Here is a 26,350-nt window from a genome sequence, read left to right on the forward strand (position 1 = left end):
TGTAGGCAAAAGTCTCTAAATATCAATTGAGTTTAATACAAAATATTTTTCATTTGAGGGATATTGCATATTTCCCCTTATTAATTTGGTTATCAATTAATTATTTGCCTTCTATCCTATAAATTAATTTATATTCGTCAAACTCTAATTACACATTAATTTACATATTTAATATCTTTATTATAGGCGTGACCACACCGGATTATAGCCCAGCCGAGGTGAGTGAACTGCACGCGTTCTGCAAATGCGTAACCGTTTACAGCTCCCTCGCTGAGCAAAGCAAGTTTCTTCTTCTTCTTACTTCCTTCTCAGTAATAAATAAATTAATGAAATAAATAAAATAATTTACGAAGGGCTAAAACGTAAATTGGCCAAACAAATTAATTGCGATTTAATTTCGGAATACGTCCTTAAAACCCCAGTTTGTGTCTGTGTGCGCGTGTGCGCGTGTGTGTGGTGGATCTGCCGTCTGCGCTGTTTGAGGTTTTGTTGCAGTACAATAATGGCAGCAGAATCAAACAACCTTGAAGAAATATTGACGCCGTTTTATCAAAGAGCTACCGAAGCCGAGGTTTTCTATCTTACACTCGCCGTCTTTTTTTTTCTTTTTTTTTAATAATTTTCGATTTTGGTGCCCTAATTTTGATCGATTCCTATTTTTGATGTATTTTTACATGCTTCATTAGCTGTGTTATTTGGGGTGTTTTTTAGCATGTAATTGTACGTTGCCCCAAATCCTCAAAACCTAATTAATTTTTTTTTTACTATGAGAAATTACTTGATGATGCAATTTGGGATAATACAATAAGTAATTTGCATTGTTGCTTTTGTGATAATTCTGTGAAGGGGGGAGTTGTAGATATGCATCATGTGTTCTATGTCAAAAAAAAAAAAAAAACGTGTTTTAGACAATCGGTTACAATCGCAGCAAATTCAACACAGATTTATTTCCGAGTCGAGTAACCGAAACTTGAAGTCGCAGAACTATATATATTAGTATTTATAAATGGGAGTATACAAAGTGTTTTTGCCTTGTGCTATAAGTACTACTAAATCCGATGGCAATAAAACGATATGTTAATGCGGCGGCGTTTATAAGTCGTTTTTTGAGTCATTGATTTTGTTGGAATATCTGTCTTTGTGTTACTACATTAACACGTTCGATACTTTTGTTTGGTGTGAAGGAACGCTTGGCAAAGCTCGAAGCTTCCCTGTCCAAAAACAAAGGTCTGTCCAAACGACTTTTCTTCGTACTTATTTAGTGAAAATCTAGACATAAAAAGTACTTACTCTAATTCTTGTCCGAATGTGGAAATTGTATTGTGTTCGACAGAGGTACAGAGTAAGCTGAATAGTGAACTCCGGTTAGAATTAGAAAATGCAAAAGCCGAGCAAATTTCTGAAAGAGAAAAGGTACTTAATTGGGTTACTTAATATTATTAAATAATAATAAAATATTACAGGCTTGATTATTATCTATATGTCTCAGGCTATAAAGGAGGTGAAGGAACTTACTGCCGAAAACGAAAAGCTAAAATATCGGATAATCCATCTTATTCGAGCAGTGCGCGAAGCTGATGCTGCCGCCTTGGAGTTTGTTTCATCTAAATTGAAAGAAACGTATGCATTCGTTGTTTTCTTCCTTTTTTTTATAAATAAAACGGAAAAATGTTTTCAAATTTCAATTGATCATCTTATCTCATTATTAGTTTTTCTGCTTCTTCAAGATCCAAAAAATTATTTCATTCAAGCCATATTTCAGACGTGCATGAAAAATTACTCGTGTGATACACTTGATGACAATTTTTTTTTTTTTTGGTGTGTGCAGAAATCTTGTGGACGACGCAAAACTACCAGCTAGATAACAAGTACGAGCTTTTCCTTTGGGATTTATTTATTCTGCATTTTTTTTTCTTGATTTATTTACCTCTTACGGTGTCGAGTTTCTTGATAGAACAATTTGATTATCCATTATTTCGCAAAGTGGTTTTCGTTTCGGACATTGTTAACTGTAATATAATCTTCTATCATGTTTGGGTTGAAATTGTCTATTCTCTTTGACTGATATTTTGCAAGTTAAACAGTGTTTGGTATTCTCTCTATTTAGTAAATAAGTTCCATTTAGAAAACGTGTTTCATATAATCTTGAAATAAAAAGCGCTTTTGCGAAACATTATTGTTGCTTTTTGCTTGTTAAGCGTTGAGGGAGCAAGGAGCCCATTTATTTCAATTCCTCATCAGACAGCAGGTGGGCCCACCTCACATCACTATCTTTTTAATGTTGATTTTTTTTTTTCTTGAAATTGGCCCATTTTGTTAGCTCACATTTAGAAAAATAAGAATTTCTCAAAATGGGATATTTCTTGTTTATTTATTTCCTGATTTGATTTTTCTATTTCTTTTTGTTGACACGAAAATAAATATTACAAGTTTTTTTTTAATAATAATAATAATAATAATAATAATAATAATAATAATAATAATAATAATAATAATAATAATAATAATAATAATAATAATAATTATTATTATTATTATGATTATTATTATTATTATTATTATTATTATTATTATATTCCCGTAAAAAAAATCAAAGAAAAATGAAAATAGCACCAAAATTGGGTAAAACATGTCTAAATGTTTACTAGTTGTATTTAAGTACAAAAAAAAGGAAGTCTTTACATTTTTTCTAATCTTGTGATTAATATTTACAAGTAAATCAATTTCAAAATAATTGTATATGCGTCGGTCGTGGCCTGGCTATTGTCCTATTTGGTTTTGCAGATCTTGATCCATATGCCCCAAAATGAAACAATACTTTATTTATTTATTTACTTTTCCAAAATTGGAATTAGTTACAGTCAAAATTAGATGAATGCTAAATTGAAGAATGAAGAGTGATTATCAATATGTAAATTAATATTTATTTCATGAACCTTCTTAAATCAAAATTATCAACATTTGTATTACGAAAATTATTATTTATTTCATGAATCCCATTCAAAATTACCAATATATTAAAAAGTAATAATTAATACCCCTTTGACCTCTCCAAAAAAAAATATAAATATTCTCTCTCTCTCTCTCTCTCACACACACAAAACACACACACACTCTTTCTCTCTCTCACACACACACACACTAATACTATACTATAGTACCACATCAGGCATTCCCTCACTCCTCCACCTACACAACTTTCCAACAAAAATTCCGAAGCACACATAAATTTACACACCCCCACACACCAAAACACACACACACACACACACACACCAAAACACACACCGATCATCACACCATGAAAATAGTTGCGCAATAACAGAACCAAAATCAAACCAGGAAAAAAAAAAAAAAACAAGAAAATGAAACCCTTTTCCTCAAAAATGAAATGAAAACAGCCCCCTCCGACAAACACCAAGAATCCGACAACAACAACAACATTATTAAACAATGTCGTCTTCTCCTTCTTCATCATCGTCATCATCTTCATCGGCCACATCGAGAAAAGACGCAGTGTTCATAGTCCTCCTAATAATCCTATGGTACTCAACAAACATCGGCGTTCTCCTGCTGAACAAATTCCTCCTCTCAAACTACGGATTCGCATTCCCAATCTTCCTCACAATGTGCCACATGTCGGCCTGCGCTATCCTCAGCTACGTCTCCATCATGTTCCTTAAGGTGGTCCCGCCGCAGAGGATCAAATCCCGCTCCCAGTTCCTCAGGATTGCCACCCTCAGCGTCGTCTTCTGCGCCTCCGTCGTCGGCGGCAACATCTCCCTCAAGTACCTCCCGGTGTCGTTCAACCAGGCTGTGGGGGCCACCACCCCCTTCTTCACCGCCCTGTTTGCTTATATGATGACCAGAAAGAGGGAGGCCTGGGCTACTTACACTTGCCTTGTACCTGTTGTTGCTGGTGTTGTCATTGCTAGTGGGGTGAGTGCGACAGCTTTTTTTTCTTACATCTCAATTCTTGAAAAGAAGTTCAAATTTTTATTTAATTGGAAAAAAAGATTTCGACTTTGTTATGTGTTTTTTGATGGGATGTGATTTTTGTGATGCAATTGTTGGGTGATTGATTTCTTGATTAGGAAAGATCCGATCTTCGATTGCGGGCTTTTTTCGCCTTTGGTGGAAAAAAGATTTCGACTTTGTTGTGTGTTTTTGATGGGATGTGATTTTTGTGATGTTGTTGTTGGGTGATTGTTTTCTTGATTAAGAAAGATCCGATCTTCGTTTGCGGGCTTTTTTCGCCTTTCGTGTTTAGTGGGTGTGCTCGCTGAATTGTTTGATTTTTTATGTATCTCGTTTCAAGATTCGATTTTTATGGTTTCTTGATTGGTTTTGAGAAATATGGATCAGATCTGAATTCCTTGTTATCTGCTATAGTTTCTGAATTTCATTGTCTGAAATCCAACATGCTAATCGATTGGCTTCATGGGATCTGTATAGAATGTAAGTGCAGGGAATGGGAAATCGAACGGGACTCGACTTGTGCAGCACAATGTTGTGTTTTAGTTGTTGGTTATCAATCAAACCTTCCAAAGCTCTTGTCCCACATCAAATCCGATCAAATATTCATGTTTCGAGTAGCTTTAAAACCTTTCTTCGAGCTCTCAATTTTCGATCATAGACCGTTTGAGCTTTCGTGACATCTCCACCATCTATAGCTTCCAACAAGAAACTCACGGGTTTTGTAATTGTTTTTTGTCATTGGCTTGCAGGGGGAGCCGAGCTTCCATTTGTACGGATTTATAATGTGTATAGGTGCAACTGCAGCAAGGGCTTTCAAATCCGTGCTTCAAGGCGTCCTCCTTTCGAGTGAAGGGTAAACACAACCGATTCAAACATATATGCCTTATAAATGTTCCCTTTTGGATGGTCTTTTACAAGATACGCGTTTAAAAATTTTGCAGGGAAAAATTGAACTCGATGAATTTGATGCTTTACATGGCTCCGATAGCTGTAGTGGTTTTGCTCCCGGCTGCACTTGTTATGGAGCCGAGTGCATGGGATGTCGTCCTTTCTCTCGGACAAGAACATAAACTCATGTGGATTCTTCTTTTCATTAACTCGACGATGGCTTATGGTGCTAATTTGTGCAATTTCTTGGTCACTAAGCATACTAGTGCTCTCACTCTCCAGGTCTCTCTCTCTCTCTCTCATGATCTCTCTCTCTCTCTCAGTCATTTTGTGAAATCCCCAATTATTTTTCAGGTATTAGGAAATGCTAAAGGGGCAGTGGCTGTTGTAATATCGATTCTTATTTTCCAAAACCCCGTGACGTTTATCGGTATAGCTGGCTATACAATGACTGTAATGGGAGTCGTCGCTTACGGTGAATCAAAGAGGAGATACAAATGAGAGCTTCCATTGTGCTAATCCGTTCATTCGGGAGCACTTTTGGGAAGAAAATCAAATGTTTAGAGAGATTAATTCGATACATACTTTTTTTCCCTTTTTCTTTTTTTAATTAAGTTCGTATAGGATGGATGTAACCTAGTTTTATCCGAAAATGTTGTACTACATGTTCATTAGAAATGTTGAGGTTTTGTTGAGGTTGTTCTCACATGTTCTGTACCTTGTACCTGCTCTAATGCTACCTCAAAAATGCTTTTGATTGCGAAGAATGTTCTAGAAGCATGAGTTTGGGTATAAAATATCGAAAGCAACCAGAATTTCGATAACTAAAAAGCTCCGTAAAATACATTTGAAACATTATTATATTTTAATTTGCATTTACAAAGATTTAATTACAGATGTAAACACTCCAGAAAAATGAAAAAGACCAATTATTTGTTCTTTCAAAAAAAAATCCAATTTGTTCTTAACTTATTAAAAAAGATCAAGAAACATAAAACCAACCAAAAAAAATAAAAAAGAGGAATATTCCAAAAAATGTAACTCAAAAGAATAATACCCAAGTATGTGAATCTTTGATAAATATTCCATTTATGCTAGGTCTGGACCACTTGGAAGAGGCTCATAACCATCATGCTGTTTCTCGGAATCAACGTTATGCTTCGATTTTCCAACAGGAATGCACTTCAGTACAACCGCAATCGGCATTCCCACTGCACCAATCGCAACGCTTAGTGCCCACAGCTGCCAGCTCAGCGGAACTGTGCTGGCAAAAGTGCCCAAAAACTCGACTATCACAACCTGGAACGCCACCGTGGCAAACATGATTCCCGAGAATATCCAATTCGAAAACATCCCTCGGAATATATTTATCTTCTCAATATCCCTGCTGTTTATTTCGTTGAAGACCTGAGCAAAACAACATTCATTTTAGTTTCTTGACCGTCAAGAAACGGTTTTAACTTTTTTTTTTTCCTTTTTTCGTACCTGGCAAAAGACGAAGGCGTTGAATATGAAAGTGTTGAGTACTGCAGTGGCATCAGATCCTGTGAGCCCCAGTATTTGCTTCCCCTCGAAAGTGAGGACGAGGAGAAGAGACAGCTGGTAAATGCTCTGACCAACGATGTTCCGCCACATGGTCCTTGTAATGAAACTCTCGGTTCTCCCGACAGGTGGCCTCTCCATCAGCCTGTCGTGTGGCGGCTCGGTGGCGAGTGCAAGTGCACCTAATGTGTCCATTATCAGGTTTACCCACAGCAACTGCACCGCTGTAAGTGGCGCTGATCCTGTAGATAGAGAAAGAGGAAAGAGAAGTAAAAAAATAGATTAATGGAGATCAAGAAAATTTGAAAACTAAATAAATAAATTTAAAAAAAAAAAAAAAAAAGGAAACCTGTGATACAAGCAGCTATAAAGTTGATCATGAGGGCAACAATATTAACAGTCAACTGGAACTGAACGAATTTCTGAATGTTGATATAAACGGAACGACCCCATTTCGCCACGTTCACAATAGTTGCAAAATTGTCGTCCAGCACAATCACATCAGCACTTTCTTTTGCAACCTGATAGGATTATTTAATCCGTGATTAAGTGATTATTATTTTAATTTAAATATGAGAATATATTAGATATATATATATATATATATATATATATATATATATATATATATATATATATAAAGTACAGACACAAACCTCTGTTCCTGCAATGCCCATGGCAAATCCAATATCTGCCTCATGCAAAGCAGGAGCATCGTTCGTACCATCACCAGTTACAGCAACCACGTCTCTAAGCATGCTCCTCGAAATCTTCACCAGAACATGCTTGTCTGTAGGCGAAGACCGCGCCATAACCTAAGTCCAAGAATCTTTTAATTCAGACAATAGTTTCAAAAATGAAAATAAAAAAATGTTTCTTCCTTCACCTTAAGCTTTGGTATTATTTGGCTCATCTCATAAGGAGTCTTCGTACGAAATTCCGGACCTTCTATAGCAAGATCATCATCCGTAAGTATGCCACATTCTCTAGCAATAGCTTTAGCCGTATTTATATTATCGCCGGTAATCATACGCACGGTAATTCCAGCTGCTAAACAGCTTTTCACTGCTTCCTTCACTCCAGGGCGAACGGGGTCTTTTATTCCCACTATTGCAATCAGTGTATATCCACTCTCGGGTACACTAATCTCGTTCGAACCATCATTATCAAAGTCCTTGAAAGCTAAGCAGAGAGTACGCAGAGCTTCACATGCAAAACCATTGATGACATCCAATAAATCACTTGCTCGTTCTTCAGACAAATAAACAGTTTCCCCCTTTGAACTAATAACCGTATCGCACATTTTTAGTATAATCTCGGACGCACCTTTGCAGAAACCTCGTTTACTGCCATCCGGAAGAGCCACAATTACAGACATCCTTTTCTTTTCGGAATTGAACGGCTCAACTTTCAAGAACTCGCACGCTCGTCTTTCTTCATCAAAGTTGCCACCCAGGCGCAAACCGTATTCGAGTATGGCCGATTCTGTAGGCGTGCCTAAAATGGATGTCTTTCCGTCTTTATCAGTGACCACCTCCGAACCCGTGTTGTTGAATATCGATTGCAAGAGAACGGCTAATACTTTTTCCGATATATTGGAAGCTAACGACAATTTGCTGCTTTCGTTCGAATCTACCTCTTTTACCGTTCCGCAAATCCACGTTTTACTCACTACCATATGGTTTGTGGTCAACGTACCTGTTTTATCTGTGCAAATTGTAGTAGCAGAACCCATAGTCTCACAAGCAGATAAGTGTCTCACAAGTGCTTTATCATTCATAAGTTTCTTCATGGCAAATGCAAGACTTAGTGTAACAGCCAACGGCAAACCTTCCGGAACTGCAACGACAATTATAGTCACCGCAGTTGCAAAGTAGTTCAAAAGAGTCAACGCATCGGCCGAGGACCAAATGGTAATTTCATTTCGAAGCCCTTTTTCGATCAAGAATCTTACAGTCAAGACCGAGAAAGTCGCCACAGCAAACACCAGTCCGATTTTACCAATAATTGTAGCAACCCCGTTTAGCTTCACCTGCAATGGAGTCTCATCTTCTCCACCTTCACTCAGAGTTTCCATCAACTTTCCCCACTCTGTTCTCATACCAACAGTAGTCACAAGCATCTTACCTGACCCATCTTGAACTTTTGTACCCGCTAAAAGGAACGGTCTTTTTTCTTGTATGTTAATCGGTACACTTTCACCGGTCAAACTTGACTGGTCAATCAACAAACTGTACCCGGATACAAATATCCCATCTGCCGGAACTTGATCTCCGATCGAAAGATGGACAATATCTCCAACAACCAAATCGAATATAGATATCTTCTGTCGAAATCCATCTCTAATGACTTGCACGAAAATCTTCTTCTTCTCCTTGTCCAACTCTTTGAACTGCAACGACTGCTTGTAGTCACTAACCGCAGTTACCATAACCACAAGGAATATACTGAAAATAATTCCTACCCCATCATACATTCCTCTCGGCCAACCTTCGGTGGCTAATCCAACCACAATAGACACCACAGCGCAAACTATAAGGATAATAAGTGTTAAATCATGCAAAGCTTCCCACACGAACATCCAAAAGCTTTTAGAAGGCTTCTCAGTGTAGGAATTTTGGCCGAATATATTTTGCCTTGTGGGAACATCATTTGTGTTCACTCCTTTAACTAGTGAAACATTCAATCTGTCTGAAAGTCCTTCGACTCCTTTGAGTTTTCTTAATGTCTTGATATCGTAAGAAGAAACAATGGATGCCAGTTTGTCCGGGTGGACTTGAAACCCTGCCCGTTTAGCTTCTTCGGGTAGCCCGTTCTGGTAGTCCGGTTCCACTTCTTGTTCAACGGGTACACTTGAGCCTTCTGAGGGAATGAATTTTCCTTGTCCAGCCACTGTAAAATGAGACACAGAACACAAGTTGTGGAAATTAGACGGTAAAAAATTGTTCTCATCTTGCATGGTGTAACTAAGATAACGGCCAACACGACGAGGAATATACCTTCCATAAACCTGAGAGCTGCTTTGAAAGTCACAAAACAAACACGTATATTTTCCTGGTAAAAACGAACAGCGAAAAGAAGTGTTATTAGACACAGGATGGGACACAAAAGAGGCAGTAAACGTTCACCAACATAACACAAACCGAACATTTATAATTACTATATTATTACAATATATTATGTAATATTTATATTTAATAAGAACAAAATAAAACATACAGTTATTCTATATAAGTTGTTAGAATCCACTACAAAAGAATATATTTTTCCTGAATAATCAATAAATAAAACCAACTGTGCAGATTTTAAGTATTCTTCCACCAGTATCAAAATAGACACCTAAAAGTAAAACAAACTAACACATCCAGAGGTATAGATTTATGTTAAGTTTCTAAGAGTATCTACTTCTTTCTGCAAGCACATATCATAGAAAAAATAAATTATCATGCTTAAAATAAAGAATTGTGCAATAGGTAAAACTCGTATCCAAAACCTAGTTCGTCCAAGGATTCAAAAGCTAACTCAAGAAGAGAAATTGTCCATTATGTGAGTCCAACAATACAGCCAATTAACAAAACGACTCATACAGTTAATACTCAATAAATTAATAACCCCGTCTAAATAATATGTTTTCGGCCCCAACTTTTGAGGATAACGTGTTAAAAAATATTATTTCGTCGCTAAATTAATAGAATTTGGTTGGTCCCGACTGTATTAATTTATAAAGGTTTAACTGTATTTGAAATCTACTACAATAATTTAAAAAATAACTTCAAATAAAAATGAATAATTTTGTAATGTATTATCAAAATTAAATCCAAATAAATTCAATGAAACTTTTCTTGTGAATTTGAACAAGGTGTAGCAGCATGACCATGACTAAATAGCATTTTTATGGTATATTCGTCAATGGTCAAACTAATGCGCGTCCAATGGAAACAGTTGAAAAATAAATGGGAGAGCGTTACACGCTTTCTATTTTTAGATTTCTGCCATGTAACAATTTCCTAAAATACCCTCGTCGAGGACACTAAACCACAGATAAAACTTAACTCTTCAAGGGTTAGCACTAACCCCACCAAAATCAGTATACACTAACCATGGTTTCAAGCAGAAGAAAACAAAGGGAAACGTTCTTATTATTTACTTTCTGGAATAAATAAATATAATTATATTCAGGTAAAAAAGATTAAAATTGAAATTTTCTACGCCATTATTATTTCTCTAATAACTACAAAAATTATGATTTAATTTCTGGATTTTTACGATTGATACGATCGAGATTCCATGATCTGCGGAGATGAATTTCTCAGAACAAATTTTGATGAAATTAATTTATTTTCTTCGATTAATGGATTTTTTTTTTTTAAATCAAAAAAAAAAAAAAATTGGGCGAGTGCTGCAAATCTGAAGCAATTAATTTTTCAAATCAGAAAAAAAAAAAAATTGAGGAACTGTACGTACTCTGAGTCGTTTCATCTGTTCCTTCGCTTCCGAGCGCTTCTCGAGGTCGGCGGCGTAACGAAACCTTCTGCGGCGGTTCTTCACCAATTTTCCGACGGCTGCGCGCCATCGTTTCACCGCCTCCTCCGACCGCCCCTTCTGCGGCAAATCGAACTCCGGCGGAATCATGAACTTCTCCATTAGAGATCCTCTCACCCTCTCTCAGCAATACTGCGAGTTCCGCCAACAGTCGTATATGAACTTGTATCTATACGTATATATATATATGTATACACGCACAAACACACACAGTAGTAGTGGGCGAGGAGTCGTCAGAGTAAACAAGGGGGGCAGGCCACTTGAAACGAATGGACAGAGTAAAGAAATCCACACGCGCTAATGTACATTCTCTTTTTTGCCCCCGGCATCTCTCTTTTCGTATAATTTACACTTTGCTCCCTTAAGTTTTAATAGTTCCTATTTTGCAACTTAATTATTTTCTTTAATTTGTAGTTTTGTACACCACATTGTATTAACCATATTTGACAAACTCCACGTAACTAACTGTTCGCAAATGAATTCGAACTTTGATCAATTAACACAAGCTCATATGCTCCAATCGTTAGATTATGCCTTGCAGGGATCGATTATGTCTATTTCGAACCAAATTTTACGGCAATTGGTCAATGGAATAAATTGTATACCTCAATTATAAAGATAAGAAAGTATACATGCAATTACTGTTATGATAAATTGTTTAATTTAGTCCCCAAGTTTGACAGATCACAACGGCCACATAACAAAACTTTATGGAAATCGTTATTAAAAAAGCCAAAGTAGAAATTATATATTAATTCGATTGGATCGATGAATTATTTTGTAATATTATAAACTTTTGGATGGTACAAAATTATGTGTATATATATATATATATATATATTTATATTGTGTTCACAACTAGCATATGGCAAGATCATGACCTATATAGATAGACATTCCACTTATAATAGTGATTGTCCACATGTATTGGAATATTTTTTTTAAATAATTCTTAAATATGTAATATAATACTACTCTATTCATTTTTAAATTAATTATCGAATTGATGCTCAAGTATTAATGTGTATATATATGTATGTATATACTATATATGTTATCTTGATTTGTTGTATTCACATCCTTACAAATTATTAATAAAAATAAAAGTATTGTTGCAGCCGAAACGGACAAGAGGTAAAGGTATATTTTTAGCTTTTTCATTGCATATAATTCAAAAATAAATCAACTATTGTTAAACTTAAATCTATAGTGGAAGAAAAAGTTTCCATTTTTCTATATTAAAATTAAAAATTATGGCTATGAACCTCTCTAATTAGAGAAATTGCAAAAATACCCCTCTATAATGAAAATTAGCATAAAACTCTTACTATTGCAAAACAATTCCCTTTTCTTTTAGTCCAATCACCTAATAGTGGATACAAGCTAATGGTAATACACTTTTTTTTGCTAAAATTGATCAATTTGACGGTCTATGAGATGCTATACCTGGTGAAATACATCGGGTGATTCTACAACATTGATCTATACAAAACAGTACCCACCAAACACACATATACATAGGTCAGGATCACCCACTATATTTCACCGAGTGTAGCATCTAAAAAACCATGAATACATATTTCACCATATGGATTGAAACTTCAAAGCAATTTGTACATCTAAACGTGCCTCCCATTTTTCCTTCTTTATTTCTAAAAGGGGTTTACTTTTTTTCTTTTTGGGGGGATTGTTTATCTCCCACTAACTATGATTAGTTAGTATTATTAATATATTTATACCATCAAAATCAATGATTTTTTGTTTTTCAAGATTTGCACAAGATTTTATAGAAATTAAAAGGAGGAAAGGTAAATCCTAGTGGCCAATGAGCAATGAAATCCTTTTATGCCCACAAACATGCCGTTGACTAAAGATTAACCTTTTATTTCAATAGAATCTACAAGAGGACCAAATAGACACTAAGCTACAACATTAAGGACCACCACACTACCCAATCTAAAACTCGAGGACTGAAAAGTAGTATTTCAATAGTTATGGACCGTAATGCAATTGTTGCAAGATGTACCTACACTACATATACCAAAATACACATTTTACGCTCATCCGCATACGCATAAATGTGTAAATTTACGTTAAATTACAATTACCTCCCTGAGGTAAAGTGCAATTACAAAAAACCCTTTTTTGAGAAGTTACATCCAGCCCCTTACAGTTTGTAAATTTCTTACATATCCCCCTACAAAAGGGTGTTAATGTAAGAAATCTACAAATTGTAGGGGGGTTGATGTAATTATGGAAAAATGATGGGGTTGCGATTGTAATTGCCGTACAATATATCAACGAAAGGGAAAGCAAGTACACAACTGCTAGTAAATGCAATTTACGACACCTTAAACACTAATAATTTCCATTAAAAGACCCGGAAAGTGACTTTCGAGCTACTATGCCTCCTGCCTCCGGGTACAGGACAACTTGTCTCCCCCCCATTAAAGGGATCGAATCGTAATTACCAAAAAATTGCGGGGTGGGCGGAGGGGTATAAGTGAAAATTCTTGCTTCTACATCGTTGCATCTCATAATTTTATTTTCCTAACATGGGTCCACGTGAAACTTATGGACAAATCTATCACATGTACACCCAATATATACATTTATATATGCAGCTTATAACAATATGTATCTTGTTAAGAATTTATTGCATTTATCTTCATGTGTTATATCGAATTGCCAAAAAACTCCTCGTGCTATAAATATTTGCATCATAGGGAAGTTTTTGTTAATATTTATACCACGGTGGGTTTTTTAACAATTAAAATAAACAAATGGGAGTCAAATGCAATAAACCCTAAAAACAAAAGTAGCAGAATCCTATGTGCACTATCAATGCATGAAGTGCAAGAAAACGAAGCTTCCGTAGTCACATCTACACTAGTGAGAACTCTTGTTATTTTTAAATAAGTGACTAACAAAGAGCATCCAATCCTTATCCTGAATATATTCTGGACCATTTTATCGACAACCCCACCAATAAACAAAAAAAAAAAAAAAAAAAAACGAGACTTGAAAATAAATGTAGCAGAAAAATCTCCGATTTGGCCTTTCCGAAAAAGATTCATCATGCCTCAATAATGTGAAAGTAAAGAGGTGGTCAAAACTGTAAATTGAACACAAATTACTTACGGCATTTATGGGCCAGGGTCGAGAATCTGTAATGGAAAAATTTGAAGGTAAAACGAGGTTGCTCCAATTTGTATGTATAACGTACACATCACTCGTGTTCGACCAACATGTCTTTTAGCTTCTGCAACCATCCCATGTATTGACCATGCTCTTTCTTGTGTAAGTGAAGGAGTAGCGAGTTGGTAAAGTTCTCTTCAATTCCTCTCGTCGCAAGATATTTTCTCAGCTCGTTTTGTAAAGTGGGGTCCAAATCACTGCATAGGGATGTGAAAATGGTATTGTAACACTTTAAAACTTGTATGTATATATATTTCTTCTTAAGTTTCGAAAGACCAACAAAATGGATTTTTCTCATATGGAAAAACTCCCATTCATGCAAATATTTGCTCAACTCAAAGACAATGAACGGGAACTCATTTCTGGACATAAAAAGAAGAAATGAGGCCCAAATCAATAACATAGACAGATTCATGCAGCAAGTAAAACCGTAAAATGTTTAAAAAATTAGACATTTATACGACGGTAGAAAAAACGGGAAACCCAAACTCTCAACAGGCCATAACATATATACATCAAACCATCTATTTTTCTTCGACATTATTAGCCAACATAAAAACAACACTATCGAATGAAACTGAAATAGAAGAATACCTGAATAATGGACCTCTATAAATTGAAGAATCGAGGCACGACGAAGATGACGGGAAGTAATGTGCACTTTGAATTTCGATATCAGATTCACTACCTTCTCTGTTAGATGCCACACAGTCAAACTGCAAGATAGAGCTCAAACCGGGCTTCTTTACGCATATTTTCATCAAAGCTTCCATCGGAAATCTGCCGCCTCCTTGAAAGGCCTCGCGGCCCAACAATGCTGAGACGGCAACTTCTTCACCCGAGGAACATTTTTTTCGTAAAACAATATCTTGTGACTTTGGAGAATCCCACTCCATTACAAAATCTCCAAACGAACCAATTTTGTCATCCTATATCCATATCAACCGACAAAATGTTTAGATTATAACCTAGTTGTTCATTTAAATCAAGTGGAGACCACAGATTATTGCAAGTCGTAAGACAATCAAAACGTGTTTTTCTTTTAATGTGGACATATTTTTTACAGTGAAATCTTTCGGAAAATTACTACACTATTCGATTTTCTTGATGAAGAACCGAACAAAGGTAGAAGTTTTAACTGATTACATTGTTCTCAAGTTTTGTTGTGCCACATAAAACATAATGTGGCATTCTCGAAACCTCGGAAAGGAAACCGAAACCGAAACCATCGAAACCACCTTCCACATTAACTAAATCAAAAATCAATCTCTAACACAGAAAAGTCAAAGTCAAAAAGCATCAACAGTAACTTTTTTTTATCAGAAGCATCAACAAACCAACACCAGAGCTAAGAATTTAGACTAAGGTACAAGCATCGAAACAATGGCGAAATTTTTGTGCTTTCAAATCAAAAATACACATCAAATGATTCAAAACCCAAAGAGGATGGAAATTATGATTGGAGGAGAAATTAACCTGGTAGCGCATAGAGGAGAGTTCGTGGTTGAGCTCCGATTCTAAGATTTTCAGCAAATCCAAATCCTGAATCGATTTACGAGCTGTGCGCAGAATCTGTGTCACTCTCGGCATTGTAATCGAATCCGAGTTCTACTGTGGAATTTGGGGGTTTCAAATCAGGTAATGAATTTGAGCCCTAATTTGTGTTTGTGTTGCCAAAACAATTTGGAATGGTTTAATATTCTTTTCTTAAATATGAAAGTTATATACATAATAAAATTTTATATTAATTTTTGTAATGTTATTAACTTTAATTTAAATTTCCATGAAAGAATTTAAAAAAAATCGTACAAAAAGATTATTTTTGCCAAGTGTAATATTATTTCTAGGCACTTATTTTAAAATACCATAAACTTTTAAACCTTCGAAATAATAGAAGTTCGAAACTAGGAAATAAACTGTCTTTTTGTACATGAGAAATAATAAATGAAATATTTTAGCTCTCCAACATGTCCCATAAAGTGAAAATATGTAAATACTTAATTTATTTACACTAATATATTTATTTGGAAAACGAAAATTTCAAATAGTTTTTATATAGGGATGTGATAAATGTCGTTCGAGCTTTAATAATACACGTGTCCGTTTCAGAGAATCCGATTTCAATTTTAGTCCGAATTAAACTTGCTCCAAATAGTAAGGACCCAAAAATACAACACGAGTAAAAAAAAAAAAAGCTTGTAACACAAGAAATTCGGACAGCAACACGTGGTGAATCTTAATACAAAACCTTATTAATTTATTTTTATTTTCTTTCCAAGATTATATATTATTTCCTGTGTCTATATATTTATTATAAGCTTCTGGGGTTCTTGTTGATTGTTTTCTCGTGTCAAACAAAAAAAAAAAACAAACAAATATGAGGCTTAGTGAGAATTTTTGGGTGAATTATATGGTGGGTTTTGGGATAGGTACTTTGTTGTATCATACGTTATTCGACAAACATGGGGACAAAATAACCGTTAAGAAAAGTGTGGCGGCGGCTGGTAATTGGATTCGCCAAGTACCCGTTAAAAAAAGATTGACGGAGGCCGGTAATTGGATTTGTCACAATTTATTTTACGAACTCGAGTCGAACAACCCCGTTCCGTCAACAACAGCAACCTCTCACCAAAATGCCGTTCAAAGAACGCCGCCGCCTGTGCTTCCGGTGGATGATGAGGGTTTGTAACCATTATTCTCCAAATTTCGTTTCGTTTTTTTTTTTTTTTTTTTTTTATTATAGAATAATGAACTAATTTTTTCGAGTGTTTTTATTCCTTAGAATTGATTATGGAAACAAGAGAAGTGTCGCCCACACAGTTTTTTACCAAGATTGAGGGTGCGTTTGATAAGATTAAGCACTGAATGCTGAATGCTGAAAACATATCTGAATGACTAAGAGTTGTTTAGGTATACTGAATGCTGAACCATTAAGCTCATTTGATAGCTGAAGACAAGTAATGTCTGAATAATGTTATTTTACCATTATAGCCTTGGTGAAATTCTAAAATATTCTGTTAATTAAATTATGAGCAACATATTTGTATAAACGGAATTATTTTTGCTTGATTAACTTAATTAGCGAAGTATGAATTTTTAGTGGATATCAAACATCTTTACAATTATAAAAAAATTGGAAATATAAATGCCAAACAAATAGAGAAAAAAAAGTAACCTTTTAAAATAAAACAGCTAAAAGTAACATTGTCTCGTCGTGTAGGGTTTTCGAAAATATTAACATAGAAATTTTAGGTTGAAGAAAAAAAATCAATCGTTTAAAATAGAATAATAAAAAAAAAGTAGAATAATAAACAAGGAATAGATTAGTTAATTTGATTAAGGGTAAATATATCCAAATCACATTCAGACATTGGACTGATTCGGTCAGCACCTATCTTTGGGCTGAACCATTAAGAGTCATTTGCACTCATTCAGATGTCATCACCAAATGTACTGAATAGTCCATAAAGGTTTGTCGTTTACTAAGCTAACTTATGATGTTTTTTTTGACAGGAGGCTCGTTATTTATCCATATGGTGAAGGAAGGGGCAATCACCATGTTTCCGTATACTTAGCCTTGGCTGAGACCAATTCTTTGCCGGTCGATTGGGAGTTCAATGCCATATTCACCATCTTCCTCTATAACCAGATCTCAGACAAATATCTGTGTTTTAGTGAAACAAAGTCTGAATGGGGATTTACGAAATTTATCGGATAAATCAAGTGGATACCTTGTTGATGACACCTTAGTCCTTGGGGCTGAAGTTTTTGTTCTTAAAACACAACGACAACGAGTCGTCGAGCGTGTGACTATACTGGAACCGCCAACTTATAAACACACACACGATTGGAAGATCACAGAATTCTCTAAATTGAAAGATGTTTGGGCTTCTGAAGAATTTCCTTTGAGGGGTTACAATTGGTATATTTCTTATGTTTCCATTAATTTTACTATGTCGAATGTGTCTTTAATTTCTCATTATGTATTAAACTTATATTATTTGTATACATAGGAAGATGAAGTTATACCCGAAAGGAGATTTCAGTTCAAAGGACCTCACTGTGAGAATAGGTTTGGTATGTGTTAGTGCTGATACATTTGCCGTTCATCAAAAAATTAGGGCAGAGTCTATTATGCGACTAAAACGCAAGCCGGATGCAGAAACACACGAATTTGGAAATTGTAAGTTGTCTGTACTACGAGGTTTTTTCATGATTATGTTCTAGAATATGTTGAATATTTTACAAATATAATACTATTTTTTTCGTTTTTTTTTACAAATTCCCATTGGTTTACATCTTCGGATACAACTTCGAGGACTTCAGCTATCAGTGGATACAACTTCGAGGACTTCAGCTATCAGTCTCGTCGGAAAAGATTTCCTTGCTGGTGAATGTTGCATCGTTCAGGTGGAAATTTCAGTGCAAGTCATTGTGTAGACAATGATTGGATACAAATTTCATCACTAAATTAAATGCTTGCGTCGAAATTCTTCTTTTTTATTTTATTTTATTTTTCACTTACGATAGTATGCGGCATGGTTAAATTATTTAAGTTAACTTGTGGAAATTCTTCTTTCTTTTTCCCATGCACATTATTTTCACCTCCTAATTTATTTTTGCAAATTAAATAAATAAATTAGATATGTACAGTACAACTACGCGTACAAGGCACATTTAATATAACATAGTCCCATGTTGATCAAGTACAAGTTTTGGTCACATCATCCGAAATTTAAATTAAAATCGAAATTGTCGTCTCGCAGTACATTCTTTTGGTAATACAACACTTTTTTTTTCCTTTTGACAATTCAATTTTATTTTTCTAAACTAAATAATGAAAAATAATAATTTAATTGCGATAAAATATCAGATCTATAATTAAAAAAAATAAGAATAAAAAGAAAAATAATTCAAATGAAGCACAAGGTTATGGAAATAATGACCAATCACCCCTATCTTGGTGACGTGGACAATTATCCGGGTGGGTAGTACTTAAAACCCTGCCCGTTTAGCTTCTTCGGGTAGCCCTATTTGGAAGCCCATTTGATCAATTTAATTTTTTAGCCTTCTAGGGGAATTAATTATTAATAATTAATATATTATTAATTATATAATATATTAATAATTAATATATTAATAATATCGGAGGGGTCTTGATGCAAGAGGGGCATCCGATCGCCTTCGAGAGCCGAAAGTTCAATGAGGTGGAACGACGCTACACAGTCCAAGAGAAGGAGATGACCGCCATCATCCATTGCCTTCGAGTATGGCGGCACTATCTACTAGGCGCACCGTTCGTGGTCAAGACCGACAACGTTGCCACGAGCTACTTCCAGACGCAGAAGAAACTCTCGCCAAAGCAAGCAAGGTGGCAAGACTTTCTAGCGGAGTTCGACTACGTTTTGGAGTACAAACCGGGGAAGGCAAACGTTGTGGCCGACGCATTGAGTAGAAAGGCCGAACTCGCAACCATTAGCTCGACAAGGGGGAACTTGGCCGACATGATCCGAGAAGAGCTCGAACATGATCTGATGGCCAAGGAGCTAATCCGACTCGTCAAGGAGGGCAAGACGAGGCAATTTTGGGTAGAGGACGGCCTACTCTACACGAAGGGACAACGACTCTTCGTTCCGAAGTGGGGCAGCTTGAGGAAGGACCTCATAAAGGAATGCCACGACACCAAGTGGGCGGGGCATCCGGGCCAAAGGCGGACAATGGCGTTGCTCGAGACGGCCTACTTTTTGTCTCACATGCGGGACAGTATCGATGCGTACATGAAGACTTGTCTTGTGTGCCAACAAGACAAGGTGGAGAATAAGCAGCCGGCAGGGTTACTTGAGCCACTCCCAATCCCCGAGCGACCAAGGGAGTCGATCTCAATGGACTTCATTAGTGTCTTGCCGATGTCCGAGGGGGCCGGATCTATCATGGTGGTGATAGATTGCTTTTCAAAGTACGGGACGTTCATAGCTTGCACGAGGGATTGCACCGCGAAGGAGGTAGCCCGGTTCTTCTTCAAGAACGTCGTCAAATATTGGGGACTACCGAGGAGCATCATAAGCGATCGAGACCCACGCTTCACGGGGCGATTATGGACGGAACTTTTCAAGCTTTTGGGGTCCGAACTTTGCTTCTCGACGAGTTTCCACCCCCAAACCGACGGGCAAACGGAGAGGGTGAACGCCCTACTTGAGTGCTACTTACGGCACTTCATGGGAGCCAATCAAAAAGATTGGGCGAAGCTCCTCGACGTGGCTCAATTTTCTTACAACTTGCAGTGGAGTGAAGCCACGGGGAGGAGTTCATTCGAGCTTTCAACGGGACAACAGCCGCTTACGCCACACACTTTGGCTACGGCAACCGATGGAAGAAGTCCCGAAGCATTAAAGATGGCTAAGGGAACAAGCCGACTTAGCCCGGACGTGCCTTGAGAAGGCTAGGCGACGAATGAAGAAATGGGCGGACGACAAACGACGACCACGGGAATTCGACGTTGGGGCCCAAGTGATGGTGAAACTATTGCACCAACAATTCAAGGCATTGTGGAGCATGCACAAGGGACTTGTGCGGAGGTACGAAGGACCATTCCCGGTGATCGCCAAAGTCGGCAAAGTTTGGTATCGCCTAGAACTTCCAAGTTCTTTGAAAATCCACCCGGTCTTCCACGTGAGTATGTTGAAGCCTTATCACGAAGACAAGGAAGACCCGAGCCGATGAGAGTCACACCGAGCACCACCCATTATGACTAAGTCATATGATAAAGAGATCGAAGAAGTGCTCGGCCGGCAACTAAAGCGACGTAGGGGTGTTCCCCCGAGTATCCAATACCTCATCAAATGGAAGGGACTACCTGCATCCGAGGCAACGTGGGAGACTAAGGATGACTTGTGGCAATTTCAAGATCGTGTCCACTTGTTCGAGGCAACGAGGACGTCGTCGGATTAGGCGGGGGATGATGTCACGGCCCGCTAGTTTTGGCCCAACCCTTTGCCAGTTTCCCTTGGGTTGGGAGGTTAAGAAGCCCAAGATTTAACCCAAATAGGGTTAGGCCCAAGTTGGCCCAAATGTATAGAGGAGTAGAGATTCTTGGAAGATTCTAGAAAATATTCTAGAACCCTCCCTTGTAGATATCTTGTAGGAATTCTTTGGAGTGTTCTAGTGAACCACTCCCAACCGTTACATCAAATAGATCTCCACCGTCCATTGAGGAGGTGGTCTAGTATAAATAGAGGTGGGTCCTCATTTGTAACCATCCAAGAAATCCAACAAGCACTTAAGCAATAAAAGTACTTTCCTACAAACTCTCTTATCTTCTGAGGTTCTTCCTTCGTTTCCATCACTTAGCATTCGCAACACTTTCGGGAGAGGCTGACTTAGCTATCGCGAGGGGCGAGAAGGAGCTAAGGCCGCACGGTTCATTGTTAAGGGAACAAGTCCGTGACTGACTTAGCTATCGCGAGGGGCGAGAAGGAGCTAAGGCCGCACGGTTCATTGTTAAGGGAACAAGTCCGTGACAACGTGTATGCTTTTATCACTGCGACACTAGCAAGTTTAAGGTCCCTAATTTTGGACGAAATCAGAAGGGAACACACGTCACCATCCGATGAGAATCCAATAGCTGTGGCCGCGAGGGAGAGTGCGGCGGCGATCGAAAAATCTGAGGAGGCGAACAAAAACCTGGGCAAAGTGGTTTGTGAGTCGGTGTCCTCTATGGTGAGGTCTACCCACTACTTGACCCTTGCTTATGGGGTTTCTTCAGCGCTGCTTTTATACTACACATGAAAAAAAGATCATGGGGCTGGGCCATCTGGCACCAAGCAAAGTGACAAGGGTGAAACATCTGGCACTAAAAAAGATGAGACAGCTGGCATAACGAGAGATGTAAAGGGCAAGGGAAAGGTAGGACATCTTCCAACCAATGACTGTGATTAGTGGCGGATCCAGTATTTTTGCCAAGGGGGTTCGAAATTGTAGAATAAAAAATTAAAATATCACTTTATAAAAATAGTGGACCAAAAATTTATAATTTATAAATTTTAGGTGAATTGTGGAAATATTTAAAGACCAAAAAGTTACCTACTGGTTCCCGTCAAAATACTGGAACGACGCTTGGTTAAGCGTAACAACACCGTCGTGGGTCAAGTGCTGGTTCAATGGGCTCACTTGCCGGAAGCCGAGGCCACGTGGGAAGATGCTGCCGAGATTCTCCAACGCTTTCCTCAACTTCAACCATGAGGGCATGGTTGTTATTCATGGGAGGAGGTATGTAACGACCATAACTACCAGCTGAGCTGGGAGTTAAGGAAACGACGTCGTTACTGAAGAAACGCACCCTCACTTAAAGAATCGCATTTTCCTTTCACGACTATTCAGTTTTCATATTTTTTTGTATTAGTTATTAGTCCACCAATGAAGCGCCGCCACGTGGCGTGGCTGCTGTATAAATAGCTGAACTAACTGAATTAGTTGGGAGCTAAGACGTGATTTGTAATTCTGAAAATTGCATGAATAGATCGTGAGATAATCTCCCCAATATCCCCAAACCCTCTGGTTCAATCGTAACAATTGCTCTGATACCAATTATTTTTTATTTTTTTTGTCGTTTTCTGATAACTACTGCAAGTGAGCTACATATACTACGTGTGTTTGATGCTTATAAGGTTTCTTGAGATTTAGAGTTTTATCTTTTTCTTGATTAAATTTAGTATCGAATTACTACAACATATATAGTTATAATAATTTCCTATTTGTTGGTTTTTAAGATCTGGGAATATATATAGCTAATATTTTTAGACCTTCTAATTAGCTTGCTAAGATAAGATTAGTTAAAATAAAATAAAATTATCTAATTAAATTCAATTATTATATTATTAGACGTTGGAAGATCCAATAAAAAATTAATAGACTTAAAAGGATGTTCGTAAAGTAAGTATACTATATAAATAGAGCATTAAATAAATATTATTTCATAGATTCAACCTAGTAGTACAACTTTTATTTTGTAACCAACAGAGGCACAAACAACTTTTACATTTGGAAAACACATTCCTAATTTTCCAGTCCAAATCACGAAATTATATATCATCCCTTATCTGGTGACGTGGGCGATGAACGAGTCAAACTCAAGTCTAGAAGCGCCGCCTTCCTCCACCGCCCCACGAACCACCGCCGCCAACTCCTCCGCCCTCTTCCTAATCCTACCGCCTTCCTCCGAACCACCCATCAACCTCCGCACAACATTCTCGACGGTAGAAGCTTCCACCTCCTCACCGCCGTTAGTCCACTCCCTCACAGCCAACCCCATCTTAAGTATCTCCGTCACAAACACCGCGTTCGTCGGCTGGTCGGAGTGCATCGGCCACGCCGCCATAGGCACCCCCATCGTAATACTCTCTATACAAGAATTCCAGCCGCAGTGGCTCATAAATCCACCCACCGACTCATGCGCCAGAATCTCCGGCTGTGGGGCCCAGTCTCTAACCACCAGCCCAACTCCGTCAACCCTCCGTTCAAAACCAGACGGAAGCTGGATTTCCCGTCTTTCTTCTCCGTCAAAGACGTTACCTTTATCAGCTTCTCTCAGAACCCAAAGAAACTTATGTTTGCTCTGTTCTAACCCATTAGCAAGAACTTCGATTTCTTCGTCGGTCAATGTAGTCGTCGTCCCGAAAGTTACGTACATCACAGATTTCGGTTCCTGTTTATCCAGCCACGTCAGACAGTTGTGTTTCTTCTCCGACGAAGAGAATTTTGTCGCCGGAATCAACGGGCCGATAGCCCAGCTTTTCCGGTTTCCGGCGACTTCTTCGGACTCGAGTATATCCAAGAAAGGCGCCTCCAGAAGCCGGCACGTGTTGTACAGATCTCCCTTTCGGTAACCCAACGCCTGATTCTGCGAGAAAATGAATCTCATAAGATCTTTGGTTATGCACGAAGCTACAGTGGGGAGTTCTTTGGGGCTTTTCAACGAACACTTCTTGCCCATGAGCTCGTGCACGAAGAAAACCTGGAAGAATCCCGACAGACAGTTGAACGCGTACGATTCGGCGTTGGGTATCGAGACGATATCCTCGACGACAGAAGCTATGAGTGGGTCGTGAATAACGACGACCCTCCTGTGCTTTTCCGACAAGGTCCGCATGAAGTCGGCGAGTGGTTGCCGGAGGTTTAAAGTGGCGTCGAAGGCTGGCTGGAGCTGCGCCGGGAACTTGTTGGACGAGTTGGGGTTGGGAGGAGGAGAGGGGAACGGCGGAATCGGGAGGTCATGGAAGTGGATTCCGGCGACGTCGTTAGGGTTTAGGCCGTTGGATCGGAGTTTGGCCTGGCGGTTGTGGACGGCGGAGCCGACGTAGTGGACGGGGATTGAGTAGGAGGAAATGAGGCAGGAGAGCTGCAGCATCTGGTTCAGGTGGCCTTGTGCCGGAAACGGGACTATGATTACTGAAACTTGAGCTTCTTCATCAATGGCGGCGGCATGATTCAAACTTCCCATTGATCAGTAGTTGGGGGAATTTTCTGAATTTTAATTTTCTAATTTTCTCTTAGGCAAAATGAGTTATAATTTTGAATACGGTATGGATATTAATATATAGAGAGTTCCACACGTACAAAACACTTTTTCCTACCAAATTTTTTTAGGGATCAAATTTAGACTCAATGACGTGTTTCAATAGAAAAGTCGGATGCCATAAAATGATTGATACGTGGATAATTTAAATAAAAATATAATTAAGATTCTAAAAAAAAAAAACACCAGCATAACCCGTAAACTCTCTAACGTAATTATAATCATCGTGATTTATTAAGAGTTAAAGACTTATGAGTGCCACATGTCAAAAAAATTAGTGGAATCCGATTTATATTAGGGGCGTGCTAAATCTCACATTAAAATTTATTAAATCCCACACATAAATTAAAAAAAAAAAAAATCTTCTCTCTACTCATATTCTCTCTAAAATAATTTTATCTAAGTCACTCAAAATTATATTCATTAATTTTTTACGTGAATAATCCTAAAAAACGAGTCCCGTTTTATTTAATATTTATTCAAATTCATTAAGTTTTTTTAATTATTCAAATTCATATCGATTCGGATTTTTTCCTCAAAATCCAACTTTATTTTAGTTTGAACATGTAAATATTTTTGTCAAATTCGAACTTCGAATGCTAGCTAGGGACGTTATTAGTGTGTGATTTTGTGAAAAAAAATAGGGAAAAAGAAGAAGTGTGGGGAAGTAGAAGAAAAGATTTTAAAGAGATAAATATTTTTTTGTTATGTGCATGATTTAATAAAATTAGTGTGGGATTTAGCATTTCAGTTTATATTAAATATCGGCTGATCTGCTCAGAATTTAATTTTTTTTAACATATATATATATATATTAAATAATTTATCGTGTACGCAATTTAATTATGAATAATGCCCATGCTCGTACGTAAACCAACCCTATCTAGGATCATTTACTTTTTATTTATGAGAGACATTAAATAATGAGAGTCAGAATTCACATGTCACGTTTTCATCTTTTTATTATTTAGTTTTTTGCATTTTCTTTGCAATCAACATGAATTTTGACTGTTAAGTGTTTGTGTGTTTATGAATGGTAAAAATAATTTATGGGGAAACTACAGATAAATCCCTAATCCAAAACTCAACACACAGATCAGTCCCTAGGTAGTTTCCCCAAGCAATTCAGTCCCTATTCACGCGTCTGACATGCAGTTCAGTCCCTAATGTGAATTTTATATATTTTATTATATTCTCTCTCTTCTTTTTCACTCTCACCCTTTTCTCTCTCTTCCTTTTCTCTCTCTTCATCTTCTCTTTCTTTCTTCTCTTTCTTCTCTGTTTCTACTGCTTTCTTTCTTCTCTATTTCTTCTCTCTTTCTCTCCTCTGGTTTCCTCTTTTTCCGACGAAAAAATCACTGTAAAACCCACCCACCCCACAATGGTTTCGAATCCTGGAAGGTTATTTTACTGTTGCCCACACCATGGCTACTCCCATTGGTGTGAACCATTTGAAGTTGGGCAAACTTTTTCCAACTCAAATCGTGAAGAAAATGAAGCTACAAGTGCGTCGATGAACCAAGTCCATCAAGAAAGTGAAGTGAAGAATTGTAATTCTGAAGGTGGAGTAGTTCATAGTTTGATAGTGTTGAATCTAGTAATATTTTCAGTCTACATGCTATGTAAAACCTA

General features: G+C 37.4%; 5 protein-coding genes across 5 annotated transcripts; 2 read left to right on the forward strand and 3 right to left on the reverse strand.

The window, feature by feature from the left end:
* Positions 1–307: 307 nt before the first annotated feature.
* LOC105949302 (threonine-tRNA ligase 2) lies at positions 308–2,120 on the forward strand. Its single transcript, XM_012972590.2, has 5 exons — positions 308–571; positions 1,185–1,227; positions 1,334–1,413; positions 1,490–1,620; positions 1,829–2,120. The coding sequence occupies exons 1-5, from the start codon at positions 503–505 to the stop codon at positions 1,863–1,865; spliced, it is 360 nt and encodes a 119-aa protein (XP_012828044.2). The 5' UTR covers positions 308–502; the 3' UTR covers positions 1,866–2,120.
* A 941-nt stretch (positions 2,121–3,061) lies between these two features.
* Positions 3,062–5,572, forward strand: LOC105949346 (UDP-URONIC ACID TRANSPORTER 1). The gene is made up of 4 exons (XM_012972643.2): positions 3,062–3,939; positions 4,728–4,831; positions 4,920–5,148; positions 5,221–5,572. The coding sequence occupies exons 1-4, from the start codon at positions 3,454–3,456 to the stop codon at positions 5,365–5,367; spliced, it is 966 nt and encodes a 321-aa protein (XP_012828097.1). The 5' UTR covers positions 3,062–3,453; the 3' UTR covers positions 5,368–5,572.
* Positions 5,573–5,681: 109 nt separating this feature from the next.
* Positions 5,682–11,258, reverse strand: LOC105949345 (calcium-transporting ATPase 4, plasma membrane-type). Its single transcript, XM_012972642.2, has 7 exons — positions 10,873–11,258; positions 9,408–9,462; positions 7,295–9,300; positions 7,065–7,223; positions 6,758–6,929; positions 6,352–6,650; positions 5,682–6,273 (listed from the first exon to the last, which is right to left on the reverse strand). Exons 1-7 carry the CDS (start codon positions 11,050–11,052, stop codon positions 5,956–5,958), a joined length of 3,189 nt encoding a protein of 1,062 aa, XP_012828096.2. The 5' UTR covers positions 11,053–11,258; the 3' UTR covers positions 5,682–5,955.
* A 2,744-nt stretch (positions 11,259–14,002) lies between these two features.
* Positions 14,003–15,850, reverse strand: LOC105949447 (Mitochondrial glycoprotein family protein). The gene is made up of 3 exons (XM_012972760.2): positions 15,625–15,850; positions 14,743–15,077; positions 14,003–14,345 (listed from the first exon to the last, which is right to left on the reverse strand). Exons 1-3 carry the CDS (start codon positions 15,736–15,738, stop codon positions 14,180–14,182), a joined length of 615 nt encoding a protein of 204 aa, XP_012828214.2. The 5' UTR covers positions 15,739–15,850; the 3' UTR covers positions 14,003–14,179.
* A 7,251-nt stretch (positions 15,851–23,101) lies between these two features.
* LOC148767767 (zeatin O-xylosyltransferase-like) lies at positions 23,102–24,707 on the reverse strand. Its single transcript, XM_088824422.1, has one exon. The coding sequence runs from the start codon at positions 24,641–24,643 to the stop codon at positions 23,240–23,242; it is 1,404 nt and encodes a 467-aa protein (XP_088680548.1). The 5' UTR covers positions 24,644–24,707; the 3' UTR covers positions 23,102–23,239.
* Positions 24,708–26,350: the final 1,643 nt, after the last annotated feature.

The sequence above is a fragment of the Erythranthe guttata genome, chromosome 10 (assembly GCF_056151865.1).
Source record: "Erythranthe guttata isolate IM_541 chromosome 10, IM_541, whole genome shotgun sequence".
Taxonomy (NCBI): Eukaryota; Viridiplantae; Streptophyta; class Magnoliopsida; order Lamiales; family Phrymaceae; genus Erythranthe; species Erythranthe guttata.

Coding starts and splice junctions, on each gene's coding strand:
- LOC105949346 (XM_012972643.2), top strand. CDS start 3,454: ATGTCGTCTTCTCCTTCTTCATCATCGTCATCATCTTCATCGGCCACA. Junction 3,940..4,727: donor GTGTTGTCATTGCTAGTGGG/GTGAGTGCGACA, acceptor ATTGGCTTGCAG/GGGGAGCCGAGCTTCCATTT. Junction 5,149..5,220: donor CTAGTGCTCTCACTCTCCAG/GTCTCTCTCTCT, acceptor ATTATTTTTCAG/GTATTAGGAAATGCTAAAGG.
- LOC105949302 (XM_012972590.2), top strand. CDS start 503: ATGGCAGCAGAATCAAACAACCTTGAAGAAATATTGACGCCGTTTTAT. Junction 1,414..1,489: donor AAATTTCTGAAAGAGAAAAG/GTACTTAATTGG, acceptor TATATGTCTCAG/GCTATAAAGGAGGTGAAGGA. Junction 1,621..1,828: donor TCATCTAAATTGAAAGAAAC/GTATGCATTCGT, acceptor TGGTGTGTGCAG/AAATCTTGTGGACGACGCAA.
- LOC148767767 (XM_088824422.1), bottom strand. CDS start 24,643: ATGGGAAGTTTGAATCATGCCGCCGCCATTGATGAAGAAGCTCAAGTT.
- LOC105949345 (XM_012972642.2), bottom strand. CDS start 11,052: ATGGAGAAGTTCATGATTCCGCCGGAGTTCGATTTGCCGCAGAAGGGG. Junction 9,463..10,872: donor AACAGATGAAACGACTCAGA/GTACGTACAGTT, acceptor CGTTTTTACCAG/GAAAATATACGTGTTTGTTT. Junction 7,224..7,294: donor AAATAATACCAAAGCTTAAG/GTGAAGGAAGAA, acceptor TCTTGGACTTAG/GTTATGGCGCGGTCTTCGCC.
- LOC105949447 (XM_012972760.2), bottom strand. CDS start 15,738: ATGCCGAGAGTGACACAGATTCTGCGCACAGCTCGTAAATCGATTCAG. Junction 15,078..15,624: donor TCTCCTCTATGCGCTACCAG/GTTAATTTCTCC, acceptor ATATGGATATAG/GATGACAAAATTGGTTCGTT. Junction 14,346..14,742: donor TATAGAGGTCCATTATTCAG/GTATTCTTCTAT, acceptor ATCCCTATGCAG/TGATTTGGACCCCACTTTAC.